The sequence below is a fragment of the Elephas maximus genome, chromosome 7, assembly GCF_024166365.1.
Source record: "Elephas maximus indicus isolate mEleMax1 chromosome 7, mEleMax1 primary haplotype, whole genome shotgun sequence".
NCBI lineage: Eukaryota > Metazoa > Chordata > Mammalia > Proboscidea > Elephantidae > Elephas > Elephas maximus.
The window spans coordinates 63,826,817-63,852,731 of record NC_064825.1 but is presented as its reverse complement, the minus strand read 5'-3'; the positions used below and the strand labels follow the sequence as shown (position 1 = coordinate 63,852,731).

Sequence of the window (25,915 nt, the reverse complement as noted above, 5' to 3'; positions counted from 1 at the left end):
CAAAAGCAAAAACAAACAAAAAAGCAATTAGCTGAAGGAGCCATCATAATGAGACATCAGTAGACATAATCCGCTCTTGCGTGGGGCCCAGAGATCTCAGAGGGCAGCACTGGTGCCTGACACTGACCTGGCTTTGGAGCTTCCCCACTCTGTGTCATCCTCCTTGCCCAACACATGGCCCCCAGTCCTATATTTAGAGATTTGCTCCTTTGTCCCAGGTCTGACTCTACCTGTTACTACTTTCCAGCACATTTTCCTCCCCCCGCCCTCTTTGCCGCCCCCCACAATAGTGATTCTTTTTGTCAGAATCTCTGTTGGACAGTTCTGTTAAAAAAAGGAGTGGGTACTGTCTAAGGGAACCCACGATTTCTCCAGAGGGGTAGAAGAAGAGTCAGGGCTGAGCATTTGCTAAAAGCTGAGCTAATTTCTCAAATGTCCCAGGTGCATACAAAGCAAGTACATACACAGGTGTTATTGCTGGCAACATTCTAGACTGAGTCTTGGGGATTAGGGGTTGCATTTATTAATCTTTGTATCTGGTATAGGTTTGTTGAATGATGTCCTTTGGTCCCAGGAGGAGAAGGTAACAAGGGGGGAAAACTATAGATTACCTGTGGAAAAACTCTATTCTGAATTTGCAGGCTGCATAACTACTGAAGGCGGACAACTGTCCCGGGCAGATACTCCAGCTTATGGAGGCTTACAGGGGCCATCATCCTTTTATCAAAGCCGCCAGTCCTCAGTGGCTCAGCAAGAGGCTCTTAGCCACCCCTCACACAAGTTCCAGTCCCCGGCACTGTGTTCCTCGTCTGTGTGCTGCTCCCACTGCTCCCCAGTCTCACCCTCCCTCAAAGGCCAGGCCCCCCAACCCAGCATACACCCAGCCCACAATTTTAGGCAGCCCTCTGAGATGGCACCCCAGCAGCTGGGGCCACTGCAGTGCTCCACCCTGCTGCCTAGGGAGAAGGAGCTAGCCTGCAATCCTCATCCACCAAAGCTGCTGCAGCCCTGGCTGGAAACCCAGCCCCCTGTGGAGCAGGAGAGCACATCCCAGAGGCTGGGGCAGCAGCTGACTTCCCAGCCCGTGTGCATTGTGCCCCCACAGGATGTTCAGCAAGGAGCCCATGCACAGCCCACCTTACAGACACCCTCTATCCAAGTCCAGTTTGGCCACCACCAAAAGCTAAAGATTAGCCACTTTCAGCAGCAGCCGCAGCAGCAGCTGCCACCTCCACCACCTCCACCACCCCCACCCCAGCAGCAGCCACCCCCCCCTCCATCCCAGCATCTGGCTACTAGTCAGCACGAGAACCCTCCTGGGCCTGCCTGTTCCCAGAATGTGGATATAATGCACCATAAGTTTGAGCTGGAGGAAATGCAGAAGGACCTGGAGCTTCTCCTTCAGGCTCAACAGCCCAGCCTGCAACTGAGTCAGACCAAATCTCCTCAGCATCTTCAGCAAACCATTGTGGGGCAGATCAACTACATCGTGAGGCAGCCAGCACCTGTCCAGTCCCAGAGCCAGGAGGATACCCTGCAGGTGAGTCTTGGGGTGGCTTCAGGCACATATTCTCCCCATGATAGGACAGCTTAGGGAACACAGCTTCCCCAGTCACAGGATGGCATAGAGACACAGTTTCTTCATCTTAGGGTGGCCTTGAGCTCAGCCTTGTATGCAACCTCCCATCTTAGGAAAGCTCCAGAGAACATAGTTCCTGGCCCCAACATAGATCTGGGCTCAACACTTTCATTCCATTCCTGTCCTATTGGATGACACTAGGAATCATGGCCATGGATAGTACCTTCTGGGTTGTGCTGGACTCCTGCCAGTGCCAGGACAGAAGGGAGGCTGTCTTTTATCTATGGAACCTGCCCAATTCCCCTATTGTAAATTTATGAATCCCAGACAGGAGGAAGGGAAGAGCTTAAGGAGTGGAATGAGGCTATGTATTAGATGCTAGTGGGCAGCACCTTTATAACACTGCATAGATACAGACCTCATGTTTATTTCAAGCCTACTAAACTAGGTATGTTTTATATGCATTGCCAACAACGTATGGAGCCCTGATGGCACAGTGTTTGAGAGATTGGCTGCTAACCAAAAGGTTGGCAGTTCAAACCCACCAGCCACTCCTTGGAAACCCTATGGGGCAGTTCTGCTCTGTCCTGTAGGATTGCTATGAGTCAGTATTAGCTCGACAGCAACAGGTTTGGTTTGCTTTTTTTTTTTAACCAGCAATGTTGTTAGACAGGCATTACCGTCTATATTTTATAGGTGTAGAAGTGGATGTTGAGAGAGGGTATACAGTTTATCTGGTGGTCATACAGCATTGAGTGATAGAGCCAAGACTTGGATCCAGGTCTGCTAACTTTTCTGTCATGGCACAGAGGAGGCCTTGTGCTGTCCCTAGGGAGATGTTGAAAGCTGTTCCTCTTTTATCTCTGCTAAAAGCCAATTGATGTGGTGAACTTTGTACTTCTGGAATCTTTGCTACATTCCACATCTTCAGTCTCCGCTCCTGCTTTTTTCTGCCCTCTTTTTTTTTTTTTTTTGCCAAAGCCTCCTATTCCAGCCCCTTCCTCCTACGCCTTTTCACTTTTTCATAATAGTGTCTCCTTTAAATCTGTAATCGCAGTTGTATCTTCAAAGCAACTCTATAGACTGTTCCTTTATTATGAAATGTTAAGTCCTCACATTTATGCTTCAGCACTGACAACTTCAGATCATGCTCCAGATGTCTTCCCTTGAGACTCAATTCCTTTGAAGAGATTTGGAATAATCCTCATGGCAGAAAGAGAAGAGTCTAGGGTTCATAGAGGACCACAAGCTAAATTTAAGTCAAAACTGGGTTGTGATCACTAAGGTGAGTGTGACAGAGTTAGTTTAGAATTCTCAATTTAGATTCTAGACTAAGACTATCAGATTAGTCTTAGGAAGAGTTTAGATAAGTGTATTTTTCTTTTTAAAAAAAAATGTAAGCAGTTCGCAATGAGTAGGTAGTGACAATAAGTAGGGCAAGTTGGGCACTAACCCTTCCTACTTCTGCTGCTGCTGCTTTGCAGTGAAACCTACCCAGGTTCTTATTTTCTCCTCCAGGCTACGGATGAACCTCCAGCACCTGAGGGCCCAAAACCAGTTCTCCCTCTTGACAAGAATACTGCTGCTGCCTTGCCTCAGGCATCTGGGGAAGAAAGCCCTCTCAGTGTCCCCCCACTGGACAGCACCATCCCGCACTCCTCTCCAACTGTGGTGAGAAAGGTACTAATGGAGCCTCCTTTCCCTGACCGCATGGGACCTGCTGCCAGCCAAGACCCTAGGGACCCAGATGAGGATGACTGGGTGGGGGGAGGAGTGTCTCTGTTTCATCCCTGGATGTTACACAGCCCTGACTCATGCCTTCTGTCCTAATGAGTCAGCGACATAGGCTGTCCTCCACCCCTTTTTCTACTCCCACATACACATTTAAGTTGGGACCAACTGGGCTTCATTTAGAGTAGAAGGAGAAAGGGAAAGACAGCCAAATTTTTGAACACTTACTCTGTGCCTGGAACTGTGCATAGTGCTTCACAAGCATTTTCTCACTTAACCCTCCCAACAGTTCTGTGAGGTGGGTATCCCCATTTTATAGCTAAAGAAGCTGAGCTCCAAGCCCTACAGTTAGTAGATGAGAGAGCTGAAGTTTGTTCAAAACTACGTCTGTCAGAATCCAAAGCCTGAACTTTTTCCTCTCTGCAATAAAAATGGAGAAAAGAACTTATGGGTCCCCACAACCCAAAGTTGGTTGGCTGTAAAGTTGGAATCAGTGGAGTATGTTGGGTGAGAGTTCTGCAGGCATTTCCTACAGAAGTAGCTGAGCATCTAGGGGCACTGAGATCTCTTGAAGATGTGCTATTGGGGGCCTGCCTACCCAGTCACCTACCAGCTTGCTGGAAGTGTTCGTTTACCCTGGCAATAACCCAGAACAGCATACCAGCTCAGCTGCCCTCCTCCCACCCCTCCCTGGCACCCACCCCTGTCATCGTTCCAGCTGTAACTTCAGTCCTGTGTCATACCGTGCACCCACCCCTCCCCTCTGTCCTTTGACCCTGTTCTACTTTCCCTGTTGCCTTCTCTGGCCTGGCACCCTCAGCCCTCCTTTTGCCTCCTCTCAACCCTGTACCTGAAGCTCAGTACATTCTGCACCCTCAGCCCTGCAGCATCCATCTGACCCTGCAGCCCCAGCTCCACTCGTTCCTCTGTGCCTAACTCTGATTATATTTCCCCCACTAGCACCATTGCCATGTGTGTTTAGGTCAGTCTGGCTCAGTGATATTTGGGAAGAGAGTTTAGAAAAACAGAGAATAACAAAAATAAAATGTTAACTTGGAAATTCCTGGTGACTCCTCAAGTCTAGCAAGCCTCTGGTGTTAGTGGTGTTTGGTGTATCCCTTGCCTGACTTACCCTATTGAAAATGGTTTCGACTAGCGGCCCTAGAGGTGCTGTGAATAGGCCCTCTTTAACTTCTTATATTTGAGCTAGCCACCTATCCATCCGTTTATACATTTAATATTCAAAAATATATATATTAATTTCCTAGTGTGTGCCAAATATTCTGCTAGGTGCTGGGCACACATTGGTGGATAAGAGAATCTCAGCTCTCAACTGGAGCTTACAGTTTAGCAGGGGAGACAGTTAAACAAGCAGCAGTAACAAAGTATGATAAAGTGCTGTGACAGTTATCAGGGGATATAAAAGGAGCACCTAACTCTGGGAGAGGGAGCTATTCACAGAAAGCTTCCCCTATAGAGGAAATGATTTTAAGCTGAGATTTAAAGGAGGAGAAGTTAGGTTAGTGAAGGGGAGAAGGGATAGAATGACATTAGAAAGGTCCAAAAGGAAGAAAAGGCCTGTGGCAGTTAGGGGGCTTCAAACAACTTGGCTTGGCAGGAACAGGAGATGCACTGAGGCATGAGAGTGGTTGAAACCAGAGAGGTTGGAAGACCTTGTGAATTATGCTATGGGGTTGAGATTCAGTCCTGGAGACCTTGAGGAGTGAATGAAGGATTTCCAGCAAGGAGGAATATGGTTTGAATTAAATTTTAGAAGGGTCACTTTAACTGTGGTAAGGCAGAGCAGAATAGTACAGAGGAGAAATAGGAGAGGTTGAATTAAACCAGTAATGATGGTAATGAAGAGTAGATAAAGACTTCAAGAGATATTCAGGAGTTGATGTCTGATTGATGATGGGAGGTGATGGAGAGAAAGTTCTTTGGCTTGATACCTTGGTTTGTCTTGGCCCAGTGGGTTGTCATTCACTGAGATGGGGAACAGGGGAAGAAAAGCATATTTTGGGGGAGGAAGAAGTTAAATTTTGGATCACTGATGTTCTTCTGTGGAAGATAGATTAGAAGATGACCAGCAGGCAGCCACCTATGGATGTCAGTAATTCAGGAGGATATATGGATATTCCCAGTGCTCAAGTGGTAGTAGAAGCCATACAGAAAATGCTGTTTCTCATTAAATGAGTCTCAGTTTTGTTCCTATACACAGTAGAAAGGAAAGGAGGTGAACCTCATACAAGCATGGTGTCTGCGTTGCCTGTGTGGGTGGCCCAGAGGGCTCTCTGTGTTGCAAGGGGATGTTGCCCACCTGTGTTGCTGAAGGGTTGGCAGTGGAATTAGTGAAGAGTCCGGGAACTCTTAACTTCTCATTTTGAGTGTCCCGTGGCTCTTATTAACTGAGGTTCATGCAGAGGTTTGGAGGGCCAGGAGGCCTGGCATTTACCAAATGCTTTAGGCTTCCTCAGAAACCCTGGTAGCATAGTGGTTAAGTGCTATGGCTGCTAACCAAGAGGTCAGCAGTTCGAATCTGCCAAGTGCTCCTTGGAAACTCTATCACGCAGTTCTACTCTGTCCTATAGGGTCGCTATGAGTCGGAATCAACTCGACGGCAGTGGGTTTGGTTTTGGTTTTAGGCTTCCTCATGGCTTGAATGCCCAGGAAGAGGACCCTGAGGTTGACTTTCTGGCTAGGAGGAGCCTCTGGGTCTACTTGACTGAGAAGAAGTACAAGTTATACGCAAAGCTATTTCAATTAAAAAAAAAAGGGCTTTCTTTTTGAGGGAGTTTGTTGCCTTGATGCTGGGGTTGGGCAGTGTGCTTGAGGATGCCAAGCAACATTTTGAACATCTTCTCATTGAATGATAATGCTCTGTATAGTATTTTCCATTTTTTTTTCCATAGGTTTTTACACGGGCTATTCTATTTTATGTTTGTTTATCCTAGCAATACTATGAGGAAGCCACTTTTTTATTCCCCTTTGAAAGATGTGGAAACTGAGACACAGAGAGGTTAAGTGACCCACCTGAGGGTGATACAGCTGGCCACAGGCAATGTTAGGTTGAGCACAGGTTCCTGACTCAACCCTGTGTTCAATGACTAGGTTAAATTGCCTCTCATTGTGCACTGCAGTGGGAGAAATAGGACTCTATTTGGCCTTTCACCTGCTGGATTCTCCTGTCTTTCCAGTCTGAAAGTAGACTGGGGCTTTGCTGGCAAGAGGTCTTAGGACCCAGCCTAGTTTGGTTTGGGTTATCTTTATCTGGTAAAGATGTTTTGAACTTCAGCCCACTCTTGCCCTTTGCTGGCCTGTGAGTTCCAGAGAAGTCAGAAGTCTATCAGAAGGTCACAAACCAGAGGAACCTATGGCACTGAGCACATCTCCACATGTTCCCCAGGGACTCTTCATGCTCTGAGCTGCTCACCGACTTTACCTCACCACAAGAAGTACTTTTGTAAAAGCAGAGCAGCTATGCCCAAGCACCTTATGGTTGGTGTTAAATGAGCTAATGGTGAAGACAGAGATCACTGCTGAAATGAGATGTTAAAATTCTAGAATGGATTTTCTAGTGGCCTGAGCCATTTGATCTCAGGAGCAGCTTATCCCATCACATTTTCTGAATCCAGCAGGATATTTCTGAATGAATGCCGACATTTGTTTGACAATTGCGGTTGCCTGAGCTTCCTAATCTTGGTCCAGCCCCTCTGAAAAAAAGACCATCGTTACAACTCTACAGCAGAACCCCTTTATGTCTGAAGTAAAACAGGAAGACATTTTGATGGCTTCATTTCATACTTCTGAACTAGCTGACTGCTGAAAAATACACAGAATCCTTTCCTCAAAGCTCTCATGGAATGAAGGAAAGAGACCTGCGTCCAGTTCACCTACAAAAGGAACCTCTTTTCTGCACATGGTGTAGCCCCAGATATTCAACAGAGTACTTCAAGGCCGTCAGCTTATGGCTTGGGAGGATTCTGGGATATATTTTCAGTAAATGACATAAAAGCAGTAGTCATTCCTGTGATTCATACTATTAAGAGTGAGGAAGAAAAGAAGGATAATGACTCAGGCAAATAGCAGTTATTCCATTATCAAAGCACTTTCACTCCCAAGCTCTTAATTTGATTCTTACAACTCAGTGAGATCTACATTTGGAGGAAATTAAAGCCCAGAGGTAGGAAATTATGTGTTTAAGTTCATATCCAAACCCTGGCATATGTGAGGACACACTGGGCACCTTGCCGTCATAGTCTCCAAATCTACCAGAATATGGGCCTTCAGTCTCAGCAAAGATCTTTCTTCATAGCCTGGCCCTGATAGTAGCTTTTATTCAGAATTTTCCCTGGGCCTATTGAGGCTTTCTTAGGGCACAGGCTCTGTCCTGGTCAACACCTTCAGAGCGATATACAGAGATCCATTTTGTCCTGCTCAGGAGTCAAGCCCAACACTCAGGTTTGGTGTCCTAAATTCAGTACCCTCCGGGAAGCCTGTCTTTTTCATTTTCTCCTGCTTTCACTCACAGATGAAACCCAAGATCTTTGTGTGGGTATCTTGGCTTGGGAGAAAATAGGCCCTTGCTCTTAGGCCTTGGGCTGCTGGCCTGGCCAAAACACCTCTAGCCTAATTCCACTCATTCTTTCTTTCACTTCATGCTGGAATCCACTTATTTTTTCTTCTGCCTCATACTCTGGGATCCTCTTTGTTTTTCTTTTCTCCTAGAATCATTAGGGCACTGGGCACTCTTCAGTTCTCTGTTCACTACCCATAGACCCTTTCCCACTGACTTTGGCCAGTTAGCATATATCAGCATGAATACATCCATAGGATAGACACAACCTTAATCAGTTCAAGAGCTTTTCACTGAAATGGAGGGGCATGCACTGTGAACAAGAAGAACATCACTATTAACAACCAACATGTGAAACCACTTACTGGAAAAGTTGATTCCTTCCACAGCTATCTGATGCAGTTATTTCAATGTCTAGTACTGTTAAACCAATCTACCTAATAGAAGGTGTTGAATCACTGAAATATCCCAAGGAGTTAATTCACAAATCCCTTTACCCTTCTCCTTGCCTCATTCTGTGCTTCCTTCAGCCAGAGAAAAAAAACTTTCAATGTGTTTCCAAGACACAAATCCCCAGTTATTGGCCCCTTCTCTTGCTGTACACTTGCACAGTGGTGAGTCTTTGACAGTTTTAACCACTGGAACAAAAACCTGAAACCAGAAATGAGCAGAAAAATCTTTGGAGCAACAACAAAAAATAAATGCATGTCACAAAACCCATGCATTTATTCTGTGTGAGAGTAAAAGTCCACAATCAGGTATCTAGTCAGCATTCTTGACCTAACCAGCTTAGTTACATGATTACTTTGGAAATTTAAATTTTTTATATGTTGTAACAGATTAGAAATAGGACATCAGGACTTCTAGAAATGGCAGCTAACAATGAAAGAAGATAAGAAACATCACCTGGAAAAATGCCACGGTATGAGGTCATTTAATGAAAGGACAAATTAAGCCCTGCATTCTTAGAAATTCCTGAAAGCATCCCTAAACTATAGCTCACCCGCAAAATAGAGGTTCCTCAGAGTTCCTTGAGATCAGTAAGAAATGGTCTCATTAGGCCCCAGGTACCCTCGTTTATTAAGACAGAATAGTGTGTAAGGTGTGTTTTAGAAGTACTCCCACTCAAAATAATGTTTTATGCCAATTGCATTGAAAGAGGCATGTTTCAGGTACCTGGAAAATTAATTTATGTGGAATACCACCGTATCTGCACTACTTTATCCCAGCAATATTATCTTGCTGTAAGAACCTAAGATTTATATTAAACTCAGGGCATGTGCACTAAGTGTCTGTTTATTGACTTCTCAATCACTTCTTACTACTGTACAAGCTTTCTAGCTAACGGCACAAAATTAAAACCAGCCAGCAAGCTTTCAAGGCTGGGTTGGGTTTCTAGTCTTAGACCTGTATGACCCTGGGAAATCTGGGTAATCACTCTGTGTCTCAGTTTCCCTTCCTGTTAAAGTATAAGAACAATGCTTCTTCCTCTGAATGTTGACACCTTGTGGCGATAATTAGAATAATAACATAAGCATGTTGAACTCTTCAGAAAAAGATCTGGGTGGTGAGAATGGGGACAGGGAGAGCCGCAGGTTACAGGGCACAGGTAAGGCAGATGACAGGTCAGATGGACAAAGGGTTGCATAGGTGACAAACAAAAGATGTTGAAAGTAAGACAATTTTAGGAGGTCCCAGGTCAGGCAAGTTGTGGAGTCAGGTGCTTTGGACAGGTAGATCCAATAGGTTATCAAACTCAAACCAAACTCATTGCCGTCGAGTCAATTCTGACTCATAGCAAGCCTATAAAAACCAAAATCCAGTGCTGTCGAGTCGATTCCGACTCATAGCAACCCTATAGGACAGAGTAGAACTGCCCCGTAGAGTTTCCAAGAGTGCCTGGCAGATTCAAACTGCCGACCCTTTGGTTAGCAGCCATAGCACTTTAACCACTATGCCACCAGGGTTACCATAAAGGCAAGGTAATTCAGATAAGCCAGGAAGGTTGCAGGTCAGGCAGATAGAGATAAGGAGAGAAAATGAGGGAAGAGTCAGGGATAGAAACAGACAGTTTGGAGAAGGAGAGAATATTAGGAGCAAATGAGAAGGTTACAGTTAAGAGAGATAAGAGGGGGCTCTTTAGGCTCAGAGGAGTCCGCCATCATAGTCCAAAGATGACCTGAATTGATTATTAGAGTCAATGTTTTTGGCATTTTGACTAATTTTCCTCTGTGAGTTAGAAAATAGTTTATTTTCACCTGCAAATGTCAATATACATGTTTTCTTTCTGGAAATCTCAAGGTTTTGCATGCGAAGATGAAGTTGAGGTGTCAGTTACGTAGTTGACAGCTTAGAAGTATCAGTGATAGCCCTATACAGACTTTACAGCAGGCAAAACACTTTCACATTCTCTCATTTGACCTCTTAACAATCCTGGGTTCTAGAGAGGGCAGGCAGCATCCACTCCATTGACAGATAAGCTCCTTTTATTATGTGAAGAGCTGAGTGTCAGTCAATGTGGTCACTTTCCCAAGTCCTTTTGCAACCCTAAGTATGCTCACGAGCCCTTGCCTTCCTTCCATGCCCTAGAAACTCAGTCTGCTTTCCTGCCCCTGAAAGTTGGTCCTGTCCTTTCCCCCACTCACCTAGTAGTACTGACAACACAATAGGGTGTAGACTGACAACTCTCTTTCTTCCTATACATAAAATGTAGTACCTTTTGTTTTAAGATTTGATAACTCTTCACTCCAGAGAACCAGGCGAATTATCAACAATAGCTAACACAGAGCATACACAAGTTCCAGAAATGTCATTGTACTTGTATAGCCTGTAGAAATGGGGTTGGGGCTGGCTTCTTCATGGCACTTTTTCTGTTTCCTTCTCAGAATTCCCCCATAGAAGTTTCCCAGGTTCTTGTTACCACTAACAGAGCTTCACCCTACCTCCCAACAGCCTTGGCCCTCTTGGAATTGGCTGTAGATATGGAGATGAAAGAGACCAGTCTAGTCCAGAATATCTTAGGGCATGTTGCTGCCTTCATACTGTCTGCTGGGCATTATGGGAGCAGGTCCAGCAGGCCTGGCTCAAAATAAACTCTGACAGAATTTCCACAATTCTTCTACTGCTTAGTCTGCATGCATTCCTCTCCCCTATCATTATATTAACCTACATCTTATGGTATGCGGTAAGTACTCAGGACAAATGGACATGAGAAGTGATATCCTACAAATGTGATCTCTACCCCCAATTTGGAAAGTTCTGTCCTTGGAGATTTTATCCTATGTATATCTTGTGATATACAGCAGCTGCCCTTTATCACTAGAATGGGCCCAGATGGATTTTGGTGCTCCTAAATGTTTGGCACCAAGGGTCTCACTGAAAACCATGTATGCCATTCTCAAAGTCTGGCATCAGTGGATAAGATGAACACCAGAACTACATTAAATGTACCTGTTAAATAGAGCAAAGTGAAAGAATCCAGCTCAAAGGATTAAGCTGTCATATATTACAAAAGGGAATGTAATAATCATTGGATATTCTTGTCCATAAAAGCCAAAAAACTGGTTGCTGTCCAGTTGATTCTGACTCGTAGCGACCCTATAGGACAAGTTCAACTGCCCCATAGGGTTTCCAAGGGGCAGCTGGTGGATTTGAACTGCCAGTCTTGGTTAGCAGCCGAGATCTTATTCTTGTCCATAGCTAAGGAAATGTAGAACATTAGAAAGCTGGGGCAGTGCCTAAATGCCACAGAAAAGCGGGGGCTCACCAAGGAATACAGGCCAGGGCATGTTTGAGATAGATAGCCTTTGGTTTCTGGCCTCAGGCCCTTAAGCTGGGCTCCTCATCTAGTTTACCCAGTTTGGTCTGAGCATCCCCTCCACCTCTCCATCTCTTCAGTCTTTCTTATCTTCAGACTTAGAGTAGAGAGCAAATTGGAGCCTTTCTATTGAAGGTTATTGAACTACAAATTACCAAATTAAAAATCAAACTTTTCTTTGGAGAGATAAACAGAAGGTGCTTAACACATCTGCTTTTAAAATTGAGAATAGCGACAGCTTGGGTTTGTTGAGCACCTACAATGTGCTAGACATTCTAAATATTTACATGAATTATTTCTTTTAACCTTTACAACAATCCTTTAATTAAGGGCTTCCAACCTGTTTGTTCCATTTTGCTCCTTGCCAAGAATTTTTGTTTCTAACAAGTTCCCAGGAGTTGCTAATGCTGCTGGTTAGGGACCAGTTCTGAGAACCACTAGTAGAGCAGTGTTTCTCAAAAAGTTGTTATACATAAGAATCTCCTGGGGGATCTTGTTAAAATGTAGATTCTGATTCAGTATATCTGGGGTAGAAAGGAAACTTCTCAGCAAGGAGTCACACCGGAACAAACCAGTTCAAAGCCCTGCTTTAATGGTTGTTGTGAGAATTAAAGAAACCCTGGTGGCATAGTGGTTAAGAGCTCTGCTGCTAACCAAAAGGTCAGCAGTTTGAATCCACCAGCTGCTTCTTGGAAATGGTATGGGGCACTTTTACCTGGCAATGGGTTTTGGTTTGGTGAGATTTAAATGAGGTAATGTGTGTAAAATACCTAGCAAACTGCCTTGCATATAATAAATTCTCCATCATTTTAGCGATAATAACAACTATTACTATTTTAGAGAAGATTCATAGGCTTGTTACTAGAAGTAAGCTGCTGCTTATTTGGCTTAAGATCTTTAAACATTGACTTTTTTTTTTTAAATAGCTCATTACTTAATTTATTAAGCAAGACACTTCTCTTGAGTCTAAGAATATAGTGGGTAAGCAAAATAGACAAAATCCATGCCCTAACAGAGTTTACATTTTAGTGGGGAAATGGACATTGATCAAATGAGATCACAAATTGTGCTGTAAGAATAAGGTGTAAGAAGTTATAAGAGCATAAAAAGGGGAAACCTAGTCTGGGCTCGAGAACAAGTGAAGGTTTGCTGCAAAAAAGAAAAAAAAAGGCAGCTGAGTTCCGAAGAAGGACAAGTAGAACAGTGGCAGGAGTAGGAGAATGTTCCACGCAGAGTAAGCAGTCTGAAGGGGGTGAGGGTCATGGATGGAGGGAGAGCTTGGCATGTTTTAGGAACTGAAAAGAAATGTCTGAGTGGCTGGAGCTCAGTGAATGAGGGGAGGGTTGTTGAATGAGCTATGGCTGCAAAGGAGGACAGGGGACAGGCCATCAGGGCCTTGGAAACCTTGTTAAGCATTTCCAAAGTTATCCTAAGAACAATGGAGTACACGCAGGACTTTATGCAAGGGAATGAGAGGATCAGATTTGTGTTTTGAAAGTATTTCTCCACTGAGGAGGCTATTATAGTAGTCTAAGAAGGTCTGAAAGTAGGTTAGGCTAAGGTGACAGCAGTGAAGAGAGGAGTTAGTGAGTGCATTTGAGAGGTATTTGAGGACTAGAATTTATGGGGTTGGTATTGGCTCGCATGAGGGAGGAGGGATGCCCCGCTGGTGCCTCCTAGGATCTGACTTCAGAACTGGGTGAATAGGAGTGACATTCACTGAGAAATAGTTTGTCTAACTTTATATTGAAGCTGGAGAGGACATTTGACATATTTATTTTCCTGTGGAAATTTGCATGTCTCATGGCGGAGTGGTTTAGAGCTATGGCTGCTAACCAAAAGGTCAGCAGTTCAAATCCACCAGTCACTCCTTGGAAATCCTATGGGGCATTTGTACTCTGTCCTATAGGGTTGCTGTGAGTCAGAATCAACTCCATGGCAACGGGTTTGGTGTTTTGGACTCATGGAGAAAGGAATGACAGGTGTAGGACACTTGATGTTTACAGCTTACAGATGCTTACTTGTTTTCCCTTTGATTTTAAAAAGAGGTCAGATTGTTATAGTTTTAGCCTTAAAAATAAATAAATAAATAAAAGGCAAGAATATCCAACTTCAGAATTCCTGAAGGTTACATTTAGAACCACTCTCCCATCCCCTCCCCTCCATCAAATCTGTTTCTTCAATCTGAAAAAACCGAACGGATTCAGTACAGAAATCTGTATGGTTTCAGTTTATTTATTTTCTTAATCAAATTTTTAAGCCTCTTCTCCTTAGGTCACCAAGTTGTTAAATGTGAGAAAATAATTCCTGGGGTTGGAACATTATTTGCCTCAACCAGTGATTGAACAGACTGGGTAATATTAAGACCTAGCTGCTCTGAGGTGGTTTGCCTCTGATCTGGAATGTCTTAGGCAGGTCTGCTAGGGATAGCCAAGACCTTTAGATCATCTTGGTTAAAACCCTCATCTAATGCTGATGAGTTGTTGGGAACAAGTCTATGAGAAGGTTCTGGAGTTGACCCAGGCTTTCCAAGACTGATTGAGACTACTTAAACCCCCCAAAAAACCAAACCCATTGCCATTGAGTCAATTCTGGCTCATAGTGACCCTATAGGACAGAGTAGAACTGCCCCATAGAGTTTCTAAGGAGCACCTGGTGGACTCGAACTGCTGACCTTTTGGTTAGCAGCTGTAGCACTTAACCACTACACCACCACTATGCTACCTAAGCCTTGGCATTCTCTCAGAGAAGGTGGCCTCAAGCAGATCAGAGTTTGAGCCTTCTTAACTCCTTGCCACTTTTATGAAATCAGCAGAAATCATCCAACAGGGCCTCCTGAAGGGAAGCTAAACCACTAGTGGTATAGTCAGAGGGGAACGTGAAATGGGAGCACAGTCTCATAGTCCATCCTTTGCCTAGGTACTGGATTGGGGGTGAGGGATGTAGCTGCTGCTGTTGCTGCTGCTGTTGATGATGTGTGTGAGTGTGTATACACCTCAGGCCAGATGGTAGGCTCCCCATCATTCTCTCTCTCTCTCTCACACACACACACACACACACACGCTCACTCACCAGTGTCTTCAGCCTGTGCCTGCTTCTCTATGTTACAGCTTAGCAACCTCCTTGGTGTAGGGGAATAGGAACCGGACTCATGTGCTGCCTGAATTCTCTGCAGCTACGAAACTCTGAGGCCATAGTGAAATCTGAACATGGGAGCTTTGTGGGCTGGGTTTCCCCTTTCCCTCCTACCTTCCAGATAACAGCCTGACTCTACCCTTTGCTCCTGCAGCACTCCACTTCGGTTAGCATCATGGGCTTTTCCGACACTTTGGAGATGGAAGTGTCATCTCCCAGGCTAACAAGGACCCTTGAGCCCCAGATCCAGAGCGTGAGCAGCCTGACAGCTGGCCCTCCCCAGGCAGTGCCAAGCCCTCTGAGTGGGCACCCTCAAACCATGTCCAGCCTGACAAGTGTTCAAAGCCAGACCATGCCTAGTCTGACAACTAGCCACCTGCAGACCATGCCCAGCCTTGTGCGTGGCACCCATCAATCCATGCCTAACCTGATGAGTGACCGCCCCAAGGCCATTACAAGCCTGGCAAGTGATCACTTTCAGGTTGGGCCCAGCCTAATGTCTGGTCACATCCAGGCCGTGCCTAGCCTGGCAACTTGTTCCCTGCAGAGCGTGTCTCCAGCTTCTGACACGCACCCGGAAACTGGATCCAGCTCTGGCTCTGGTAGAGCTGTGCCCCTGTGCCCTGGAGATGGGGCAGACCGCACCCTGGGAAATACTCTGTGTAAGGTAAGTATTGGGGAAGTGCCATTTGGCTCCCTCTGTTTATTACTGGGCAAAAGGTTGGCCACTGAAGGCCTTATTCTGGCCTTAGCTTAACAGCTCAGAGACTGCTAATGCAAAAATATCTCACTCCTTTAATTCTTGTTGGCCTTTCACTTTTGAAAGATGGAAAGCGAGGAGCCCACCCGGTTCACTGACTCTCTGGTGCAAGGCCTCACAGCCCCTGGTCTGGATGCTCCCAAGGACTTGGCTCTCCCCTCAGAACTGGAGGAGCCAATTAACCTGTCGGTGAAAAGACCTCCACTGGTCCCAGCGGCCAACACATCCATGGCTCTGCAGCAGTACCGGAACCCAAAAGGTAAGGTTCAAGTGAGCAGCCTGCCTTTTGTGCTGGCCATGGACTTAAGCAAATGGACTCAGTACTCCTAGGTGAGATGGAGCCCAGCAGACAGGCTCTGAGCCTGGGGAGCAGTGTTTTTCTGTAAGCCTAAATTCAGTTTTCCTCTCCAGAACTGACTTACTGGTGCCTGTTCAGTTTCCCTCACTGTAGCCTAAGCTGATCCAGGCATGGTCAGGACTTAGCCTCCTTGTGACATCCTCATGCAAAAACTCCCATGAGCCTGGGTTATAGGTTGGGGGGAAGAACAGGAAAAACTCACCCTAGAAGGGCTTGCCAAATACTCGCAAAAGCAAAATACTACAGGGAAAAGAGCATCATCTTTGAAGTCAGACAGATCTAATTTAGGAACCAGCTCTTTCTCTTTATGTTTGAGCCTAGGTAAGATACTTAACCTCTCTGAATTGTTTGCTTTCTCTATAAGTGGGGCTAATCATGTCTACTTCATTGGCTATTGGGACAAATCAGTACAGTAAGATCACTTGATAACTTACTCCGTAGGTAACAAGAATTTGTCTTGCACTGGCAGTAGTGTGCTGTGCCCCACAGTAAAGGAAATTCAGACTATTGGAGATTGGCTATGATTCTCTGCTCAGTTATCCATGCCCCTTAGCAAATGGGCAGGGCTAAAGTTCCTTTCTTCTGTGGAAGGTGAGGGCTAGTTGGGAAGATAGAAAGCAACTGCCTTGTGATCATTTGGGACTTTTCCAGTTCAGTGTATCATGTCTGTTTAGTTTGTAATGATCTCCTTTTTCCCTCACACTACCTGAAAGACCAGTTGAACAATTATTGATTCTTAATAGGTGCACAATAATGTAAACATGAATTTTATGCAATTAAAATTTTTGGACCCTGCTTACCCATATGGTAGATTTTACTGTACCACCTGTAAAGTGCCTATGATGGTGCCTGGTGCTGAGTGGGTGTTCCATAAATGTTAGTTCCCTCTTCTCTCCTCATCACAGTCACCTGCGCATCTACATAGATTGTATGACTCAGGCAGGGCTCCCTTGGAGACTCTTGCCCATGGGGTGTGAGCTGGATTCAGACAGTGCTAGAATCCTGGTTCTGGCCAAAAAGGCAAAGGCTGGACAGAATGACTTCTGAGAGCAGGCAACACCCAGGCACTGGGAACAAGTGATTTCTGAGCTCATTTCAAGAGTGAGGATCTGGCCACTCTGTGCCTGACCTGATACCCACTCCTACCCAGCCTCTGAGTGTTATCTGCATTTATCTTTTTAAAAGAAGATGGCCTTTCTCCCCTCTGAGGAAGGAGACACTAGTAGCATGGTCACCACTCTGCGTGATTACAATGTGGGTCTCAATTGCGTAACAGGTATGTGGCTAAAGGTGTGAGTAGCAGATATGAGTGGAATGTATGGGTGACAGAAGTAGTGAAAGGTATGTGGTTATAGCTGTATGATTTCAGTGATAGGTAAAGTGTGTTAATAAAGGTGCGATTACAGGTATGGGTGGCAGGTGTGTTGTCACAAATGTATGGCACAGGTATTTGTCTTTGTCCTTAGAGTATGAGAATTTTGAACAAGGAGCCCTGGAGCTGGATACAAAAGAGAATCAGAGCATCAGGTAACACACTCTTGGCCCAACCTCCCCCACACCCAACTTCTTGTACTGGGAGGTTGGCACAGGAAGTAAGCATTCTTGATGACTTAACTGAAAACAGAAATTTGCAGATGACTGCCTTCTTTAATCCCTGGGCCCCCTAGTGGGGTGTGTAGTTGAATGTCTGGGATGTTGCGGGAGGGCACCTTGGCTCCTGCCCCGTGAGTCAGGCACTCTGCATGCACACTCATCCCTCTTCAGGGAGCTCCTTTCTTTGGCTTGGAGGTCGGGAAGGTTCCCACTGAGACCCAGGGGTGTTTCTGTAGCCACAGACCCTTCAACAATGAGCCCAAGATTCCCTATGTGCGACTGGAGCGACTCAAGATCTGTGCCGCCTCCTCGGGAGAGATGCCTGTGTTCAAGCTGAAGCCACAGAAGAATGATCAGGATGGGAGCTTCCTGCTGATCATTGAATGTGGCACTGAGTCCTCCAGCATGTCCATTAAGGTACCACTTAGCTCTGCCTTGACCTTGATCCTTTGCCCAACCCAGGCACCTCTTCTTTTTCTCTGCTGCTGCCAGAATTCTGGCTCTGAGCGGGGTCAGACTTTGTCCCCTGCTGCAAGGGGACTGTGAGATGCACATTAGGAGTGAGCTGTCCCAGAATTCATGGGATCTGGCTGGCTTGGGGTCCTGGAATAAGTGGTTTTCACAGAAGGGGCTCAGGGCCTGCCAGTCTCCCCCCAGGTCTCCCAACAAGCTCTAGGTGCTGTGCTGCAACTGCTCAGGCTCACTTCTTCCCCAAGGTCAGCCAGGACAGCCTGCCTGATGCCATCCAACCCCCAAGTCTGGGGGGAAGAAAGGTCACTGTTACTTCACTGGCTGGGCAGCGGCCACCAGAGGTGGAGGATGCATCTTCTGAGGAACACAGACTCATTCCTCGAACCCCCGGAGCCAAGAAGGGCCCCCCAGCACCCATAGAGAATGAGGACTTCTGTGCAGTGTGCCTCAATGGGGGAGAACTGCTGTGCTGTGACCGCTGCCCCAAAGTGTACCACCTCTCCTGCCACGTGCCAGCTTTGCTCAGCTTTCCAGGGTGAGCCATGCCAGCCCAGGGCCATCACCTGCTGATCAGGGGTTATCTCCCAGTGATCACTATTCCAGGCCAGCCCCCACAGAGCTCCCCAGGGAAAGCTTACCCCTCGCCCACTGGGCCTGGATGAGTTGCAGGTGTGTGAGTTGGTTTGGGCTCAAAGCTGTATGCCTGCTGCACATCCGTAGGTGGATGTCTGACATTTGGTTGTCTTCCCTTCCTCCTCTGTTCCCAACTTCTTCCTGCACACAGATCTGTCCCTTTACTCCTGCCCCAGCTCCTTTTATAACTCCTATTTTTCTGGATTCACTAAACCCTGAGTTGTTGAATTTCTTTCAACCTTGTGGCTAGGAAGCCATTTCCTGCAGGGACTCAGTTTACCACACCACTGCACACCCCCCCTCCTTAGGGCAGAGGGATAGGGAGTGGTGTTCTTGGCAATATGCTGAGGCCTAACTTGGCCTCACTTGCCTGTGCAGGGGGGAGTGGGTGTGTACCTTGTGCCGCAGCCTGACCCAGCCCGAGATGGAGTACGACTGTGAGAATGCCCGCTACAACCAGCCTGCAGTGCGGGCACCTCCTGGACTGAGCATGTATGACCAGAAGGTAGGGAGGGGGTTCTGGGAGCAAGGTCCCCGCCCAGGGCAGCCTCCCTATGCCTACAGGGACTGAGGCTTTTCAGAGGGGATGGAAGCCTTTTCTGTTACCTCTCTTTCAGGCTATGCCTGGCAACTTGGCCATGGGGGTGTTGCCATGATTTTCCTCTTGCCAGCTGTCTTTCTCTGGCCTGGGTGCCTACACTGTGCCTTAGTGTGGTGGTGCATACCCTATGGGAGAGCCAAGCCCTCTAGAGTTGTCAGAGTCACCATCTTTAGTTCTTCTGGAGATGGGGCCAGAGCCAAATAACACTGTTGCCGATTCTGATTTCTGCAGAAGTGTGAGAAGCTGGTGCTGTCCCTGTGCTGCAATAGCCTCAGCCTACCCTTCCATGAACCAGTCAGCCCCCTGGTAAGGAAGGACCCCTGTTTCTGTCTGCTGCTGTTCTTTCTGCTTAGAGGACCTGAGGACATCGGCAGGGTCACTGTGGTACCGAGGGTGGCTCAGAGCATGGCCTCTGGAAGTAGTAATAATATTAATTTGTGGATGGTCCAGGGGACCTGGGGACATGGCCACTCTGCACTCCCAGCTGCTGCTGCATCAGACCTGACTTGGCAAGTGACCCATTCCTCCTTTTCCCTTTCTCTCTGTCTTCTTTCTCCTTATTTCTTCCTATTGCTTCTCACCTTATTTTCCCCCTCTGTTCACCCACTTCTGTTCCAACCCATTCTCCACTTCTTCTTCCTTCCTTTCTATACCTTCACTTCTTCTCTCTTTGCCCTCTACCTCCTTCTCCCCTTCTCTCCTCCCGAGGCCCGACATTATTACCAGATTATCAAGAGGCCCATGGATCTGTCGATCATCCGGAGGAAGCTGCAGAAGAAGGACCCAGCTCACTATACCACCCCAGAGGAGTTGGTGTCAGACGTGCGCCTCATGTTCTGGAATTGTGCTAAGTTCAATTATGTATGTCCTGCCCTCTTTCCCTCTCCCCTACTTCCCAGTGGCTCCAGGACTATCCTGACTAGATGGGCAGTCAGATTTGGTCCTCGGCTGCTATGAGCTTGAAAGCTCTCTCTTATGCTTAGGCCTCTCATGGCCCTAGGGGAAAGGTGGGGAGGGGCTAGTGACTGGCCATCTGGGAGTCTCTGTCTGAGTCACTTCTGCTTTAAAAGCTGATGTCAAAGTGGTTATCCTGAGTCCTGAGATGAAAACATCAAGTTCTGGACATCCCACAAGCCCCAGCACAGGCTTTGAGCTCTCTGTAGAGCTTTTGAAGGACTTGGAGTTGGTGAGCTGGTGGAAACGGGCCAGCCCATCACTGTTCTTCTCCCCCCTCAGCCTGACTCAGAAGTTGCAGAGGCCGGCCGCTGCCTGGAAGTATTCTTTGAGGGCTGGTTGAAAGAGATCTACCCGGATAAACGGTTTGCCCAGCCAAGGCAGGAAGACTCAGACTCTGAGGAGGTGTCTAGTGAAAGTGGGTGTTCCACTCCCCAAGGCTTCCCATGGCCCCACTACGTGCAGGAGGGCATCCAACCCAAGAGGCGGCGGCGACATATGGTAAAGAGTTGCTGCCAGCTGGCAGATGGGGCTGGGGGTGGTGGGGAGTATGTGTGTGTGAGTGTACAGAACAACCTAATGTGTGACGGCTGAGGTGGCACAAGAGATAGTGGTGACAGTGAACCCTCACTCCCAGCCCCTCAGCCTATAGAAAGGCAGGGAAGTGCAGGCATCATTAACTCCAGTTACCAGTGAGGATTGGAATTCAGAGAGGTGAATGTACCTGCCTGAGATCACTGTCTTAGTTATCTAGTGCTGCTATAACAGAAATATCACAAGTGGGTGGCTTTAACAAACAGAAATTTATTTTCTGATAGTTTAGGAGGCTAGAAGTCCAAATTCAAGGTGCTGGCTCTAGGGGAAGGCTTTCTCTCTGTCGGCTCTGGAGGAAGATCCTTGTCTCTTCTGAGCTCCTGCTCCTGGGCAGTCTTCCTGTGGCTTGGCATCTCTCTTCCCCTGTCTCTGCTTCCTGGCTTGCTTGTTTTATCTCTTTTATATCCCAAAAGAGATTGACTCAAGATATACCCTACACTAATCCTGCCTCCTTAACATAACAAAGACAACCTATTCTCAAATGAGATTATAACCACAGGCATAGAGGTTAGGATTTACAACACATATTTTGGGGGAACTTAATTTAATCCTTAACAGTCACCCAGCAAATTAATGGCAGAACTAGGGTGAGAAGCCAGGTCTCCTCACTTCCTAAGCCCAGTGCTTAGTATAATACACCATGATGCGCACAAAAAGAGAAGCACCTGGCCGTAGTGCTTTGTTACTTGGCTTTGAGAGAGAAAGGAAGGGATCTTTTTTCTGCCCCTTGGTGGAGGGAAGGAAGGAGATTTGTTGCTTGTAGCAGAGAGCTCCTTTAACCTTTTGGCTGATCCCACCCGTGGAGACCTGAAACATCAATTCTGTGTAATTACGTTGATGTTTATTACCTGTCCACCCTGTGGCAGGGCCTGACCAGCCATCCCCAGGTGTTTATCATACATTGGTTAGTGGCTTTCGTGGGTTTTGCTGTTGCATTCCTGCGGTAGAATGAAACATTTTGACTCTGGAGAAGTCTGATCTCGGCATTTAGCCTTTTCACCTTAATAAATTTTACATTTGCATTCCAGTTACAAATATATATGTTTTTTTCTTTTCAGGAAAATGAGAGAACGAAAAGAATGTCATTCCGCCTAGCCAACAGTGTCTCCCAGGTGTGAGAGTTGGAAGGAGACCAAGCACTGGCAGCTAGTGCCCCATCCTGTTGACCACTCCTTCCCACCTTTCAGCTCATTCTCTTCAGGTTGTGGGTGTGAAATGAGTCTTGTCGAGCTGTATAGTGCTCTTCTTTGCCATTTGCATCTACAACATTTATCTGGGAGCCATAGGGCATCCGCTACAGAAAAGATTTCAGTAATAAACAGCAAAGAGGGAGATGTTCCCTGTTACCAGAATAATCAGATGTGTAGGGTCCACTAGACAAGACCAAGCCTTCTCAGGCTTGGGAGGACTTAACTTCTTCAGTGGATTCTTTCTGCTGAGGAAAGCAGACCTTTTTCACCTTTCAGTGTCCAGGGCTCAGGAGCAATGTATGTGTCTGCACTCCTGGGCTCGTTAGTGGGTAAAAGAAGGGAGAGAGGTTCTGACGTACAGCAGGCCTGTGATCCCTGGCCCAGCGCAGCCAAAGACTCACTATTTGCCTTTGCTTGTCCTGCTGGGACAGAGGCGTCTACCATGGTCAGGGTAATGGAGGTTTCTAGAGGCCATAGGTCTCAACTGGTGCCTATTTGGGTTCTAACGGTTTTCAGGGTATTTGTTTTTCATGCCCCATTCCCTGATGTTGACTTAGGTGGTCCCTGTAAGAGTGCTCTGGATGGTATGGCATTCTTGACTGGGCTGGGGGCTGTGCAGGGACCACTGACATCTTTTGGCTCAGATCTCACTGGCAGGCTTAAGATGTCCACTTCAGAACCTGCCCCCTGGACCACTTACTTGGGCTAGGAGCACTTCTTTGGTGTCAGAACCTACATTCCTAGAAGTGATTGTTGGTGCTTGTTGGTGGCCACCTTCATTATCTCCACTCAGAGGTCTGCGTCCTGAGTTCTGCATGGGAAAATTGTGAGGCAGCTGCTGTCTGCTTCAGGAAGAGAGTTCTCTGGGCAAGGAGAATGACCCATAACCAGCTAACTCTGCTGCACCTCTCCTCCTGCTTGAGATCCTGATTCTCAACCGTTCCAAGTTCACAGAGCCAAAGATCAGAAGTGGGTCCTCTGACCAGCCTGCCTTCAGGCTGTCCACAGCCCAGAAGAAGCCAAGACTGCCAGCAGCCCTTTTTTGTTGGAGGTTGGAGAAGACCAGAGGGACTGACAAGAGTGAGACCTAGGCATTGTGGGTGAAGTTCTGTCTGGGGTGGAGAGGGGCAAAACCAAGAGGCAATGAAGCCAGTGTCCTTTGGTGGCCCTGAAGCAACTTCAGGACCTTAGTCCTAGCATAGGGAGAGAGTGTCTGCCAGGAAGCCACAGAAGCAGGAGCTCCATGGTCCATGCTGTGTGTTTGTGAGGAAGGGGACACAGGCAGATGTCAGGGGTCAGGCCGCTTTCCGAGCCAGGGCTTGTTTGAGTAGAAGCTTATGCTGATGTTGCTAGAGGAGCTACGGGCCTGGCATTTCAGTGGCCTGGACCCTGAGACACAGCTTTTCCTGTCCGTGCCATGGCTTGGTTAATTTCAGGGGAGTCTCAGGTTATGGCTTTATTTTTGCTAAGAGATGCAGTTTCTGGAAGTTGTTGTCTGTAGGTGCTTTGCTAATGGGCAAATTTTGATTGGAAAAAAAAAAAACAAAACATTTCTTCTGTCTTTGTGAGTTGACAGTACTGCTCATCTCCTTCTCCACCCAGGCTAAGAGATCATCTTCACTCCAAAGCAAGCAGAGCCCATTGACTTGCGTTCTTTCACCAGCACATGCCGACTTGCCTAAGCAGATGCGCTTCCGTAATTCTTTTTTCTAGCTTGGGGTAACTAAGTGTTTAATACTACAGATCCCAGGCAAACTTTAGACTTAGCCCTCTGCTATTTGGGGCTCACATGACTTTCAGGTTTGGACTCTGGCGACTTCCCTTTCAATTTTTGAGTTTTTTTTTTCTGTTTAGTTGGCTAGGCAAGGTTCCCTCTTTGCTTATGTCATTAATTCCCACCCTTGGCCATCTTTCCTTGGTGTGACCCATGTTCCCACTACCCCTGAGTGAGTTTCATGGTGCTTTGTGTTGGGCAGCCAGGCGAGGGCTGTGACAGGGTCAAACCTGATTGAGAGCCTTTCTCAATACCAAATGGAGACCACACATATGGAACAGAAATGCTTGGCCATACTACCCTGAATATACCCAATCTTGTCAGATCTTGGAAGCTAAACAGGGTCGGTTTTAGTTAGTACTTGGATGGGAGACCACCTGGGAATACCTGGTGCCCTAGACTTTTAGAGGAGCCCTGGTGGGCCTGCTGGGCCAGGGGATCTTAGTAACAGTAGTGGGGAGTCACAGATCTCATTCCCATCAGAGATACTCTGCATGCTGGGAGGCTTCCTTTAGGCACCCAAGCAGGGAGGGGTGCCCCAAGGCTACAAGGCCCTGGCCTACTACCCTATCCCTACTTGGGCTACCCTATGACACCGCCCTCTCCTTGGGTCCCTGCATTTTGTGCTAGTGTTTTGAGTCATAGTTTTAGTTTGTTTTGTTTTTGCACGTAGAAAACTGCTGGTCTAGGACTGCTTTTAGTCTCTTTGCTAACATTTGAGGTGATCCTACTTCTGACTCAGTGGCCCCATTTTGAAGTCAATCAAGTTCTTGGCCCTTGACAAAGCCATGAAATAGAAATGTAATGAGTTCTGGATTCCTACGATACAGAATGCAGTCATAGAAGATAAATTAAGCTTCTTGGGGGTGCTGAGAAACATGAAAGTGGAGTGGTTTCAGTTGATGCAAAGGGGATTTTAGTGCAAAAATTGGTGCAGGATGAACTTGCAGAGAACTACTTCACAAAACATGTGTAGGTTAGCCCTACATGGCTTTCATCAATTTCCAGCCCTGCCTATTCCTACCACCCCACCTATTCCAAACCCCCATAGACTCTGCTGCATTGCAGGCCCTAGGATCAATCCTGGCTGGACTCTGGCTCCCTGTACGCATTTCTGGTGACAGGTGTTTGCCTTGCTCCTAAGACCTAGGCCCCTCCTTGTTTGTTCCTGGGCTCTGCTTTCTCCCTCTCTGCCTTCGTGGTCTCACCTTGTAGTCTTCTCTTGTGAAATCCTAAACTGAGACCTTGCTCCTTGTGGGTCCCCAGCTCCTATGCTTCCACTCTCACTGCTACTGAAATTGTCCTAATGTTTTACTCCATTCCCATGACCTCAGCCCTCTCTCTGTTCTACCAGTCTTTCAGCCTTCTTCTGACTTACTTCTTCCTGTTTCCAGCCAGAATCTGTGGCCCCTTACACATTAATATTTTTATTATCATCTAGAGCTTTTCTCATTTCCTTAATCTTCTGCTAAAATTTTCTGTATCAACTTTTTTTCTATGCCTTGTTCGAGGCTGCTGAGGTTCACAAATTTATAGTTGACAGCCTTGTTGAACACTAAGTATTGACTGGAAATTCTTTCAGTTGTTGTTACTGTACTTTCCCATTCAACCTCTTCCTCCTTCCTTTTAGCAAATGCTGCCTTCATCCTCTGCTTCACAGAAGAGAGGCCCTAAAGCAAGCACCTCCTTGCCCACTTATGCCTCTCTCTCCTTCCATTTATCTCTGTCTATATCTATCCTCATTTCCTTCCCTCCTGTTCCCATTTTGTTCCCTATTTCTTGAAACCTTTTCTAAATCCTTCAAGACTTTGCACCATCACTTATCTCACTGCTCCCATTTCCTGGGGTCTTCAACCTCCCTCTCTTCATTGGTTGCCTCCACATAGCCTATAGACAAGAAACAACCTCCCCATGATTAAACTAAAAATTTCTTAGAGTATGTTGCACCCATTTTGCTTCCTCCTTATCAGCCAAGTTTCTTTTAAAAAGAATATTTTTCACTGGCTCTTGTCAGTCACTCATTAGCCCTCTATAGTTTTTCATAAAAATTACCAGTGACTACTCAGTCGCCAAATCAAATTAATAGCTTTCTGTCTTGAATTTTCTGTAGCACTTCAAACTATTCACCACTTTGTCCTTGAAAACCCTC

General features: G+C 46.6%; 1 protein-coding gene and 1 pseudogene across 6 annotated transcripts in view; both read left to right on the top strand.

Moving 5' to 3' along the window:
• The window catches only part of TRIM66 (tripartite motif containing 66), a 60,270-nt gene extending 36,220 nt beyond the window's left edge, over positions 1–24,050 (top strand). For 5 of the 6 annotated variants that reach the window (XM_049890497.1, XM_049890502.1, XM_049890500.1 and 2 more), the window contains 11 exons: positions 642–1,540; positions 3,098–3,259; positions 14,993–15,505; positions 15,665–15,857; positions 17,423–17,483; positions 17,786–17,966; positions 18,266–18,555; positions 19,032–19,158; positions 19,486–19,560; positions 19,963–20,115; positions 20,491–21,262. In XM_049890497.1, coding sequence (XP_049746454.1) covers positions 642–1,540; positions 3,098–3,259; positions 14,993–15,505; positions 15,665–15,857; positions 17,423–17,483; positions 17,786–17,966; positions 18,266–18,555; positions 19,032–19,158; positions 19,486–19,560; positions 19,963–20,115; positions 20,491–20,802 — 2,966 coding nt within the window. In that variant the 3' untranslated portion in view covers positions 20,803–21,262. Of the gene's footprint in view, positions 1–641; positions 1,541–3,097; positions 3,260–14,992; positions 15,506–15,664; positions 15,858–17,422; positions 17,484–17,785; positions 17,967–18,265; positions 18,556–19,031; positions 19,159–19,485; positions 19,561–19,962; positions 20,116–20,490; positions 21,263–21,860 lie in introns of those variants that run through there. The other variant, XM_049890498.1, reaches the window with a different exon arrangement.
• A 1-nt stretch (position 24,051) lies between these two features.
• On the top strand, positions 24,052–24,168 carry LOC126081276 (uncharacterized; annotated as a pseudogene).
• The last annotated feature ends 1,747 nt before the right edge of the window (positions 24,169–25,915 follow it).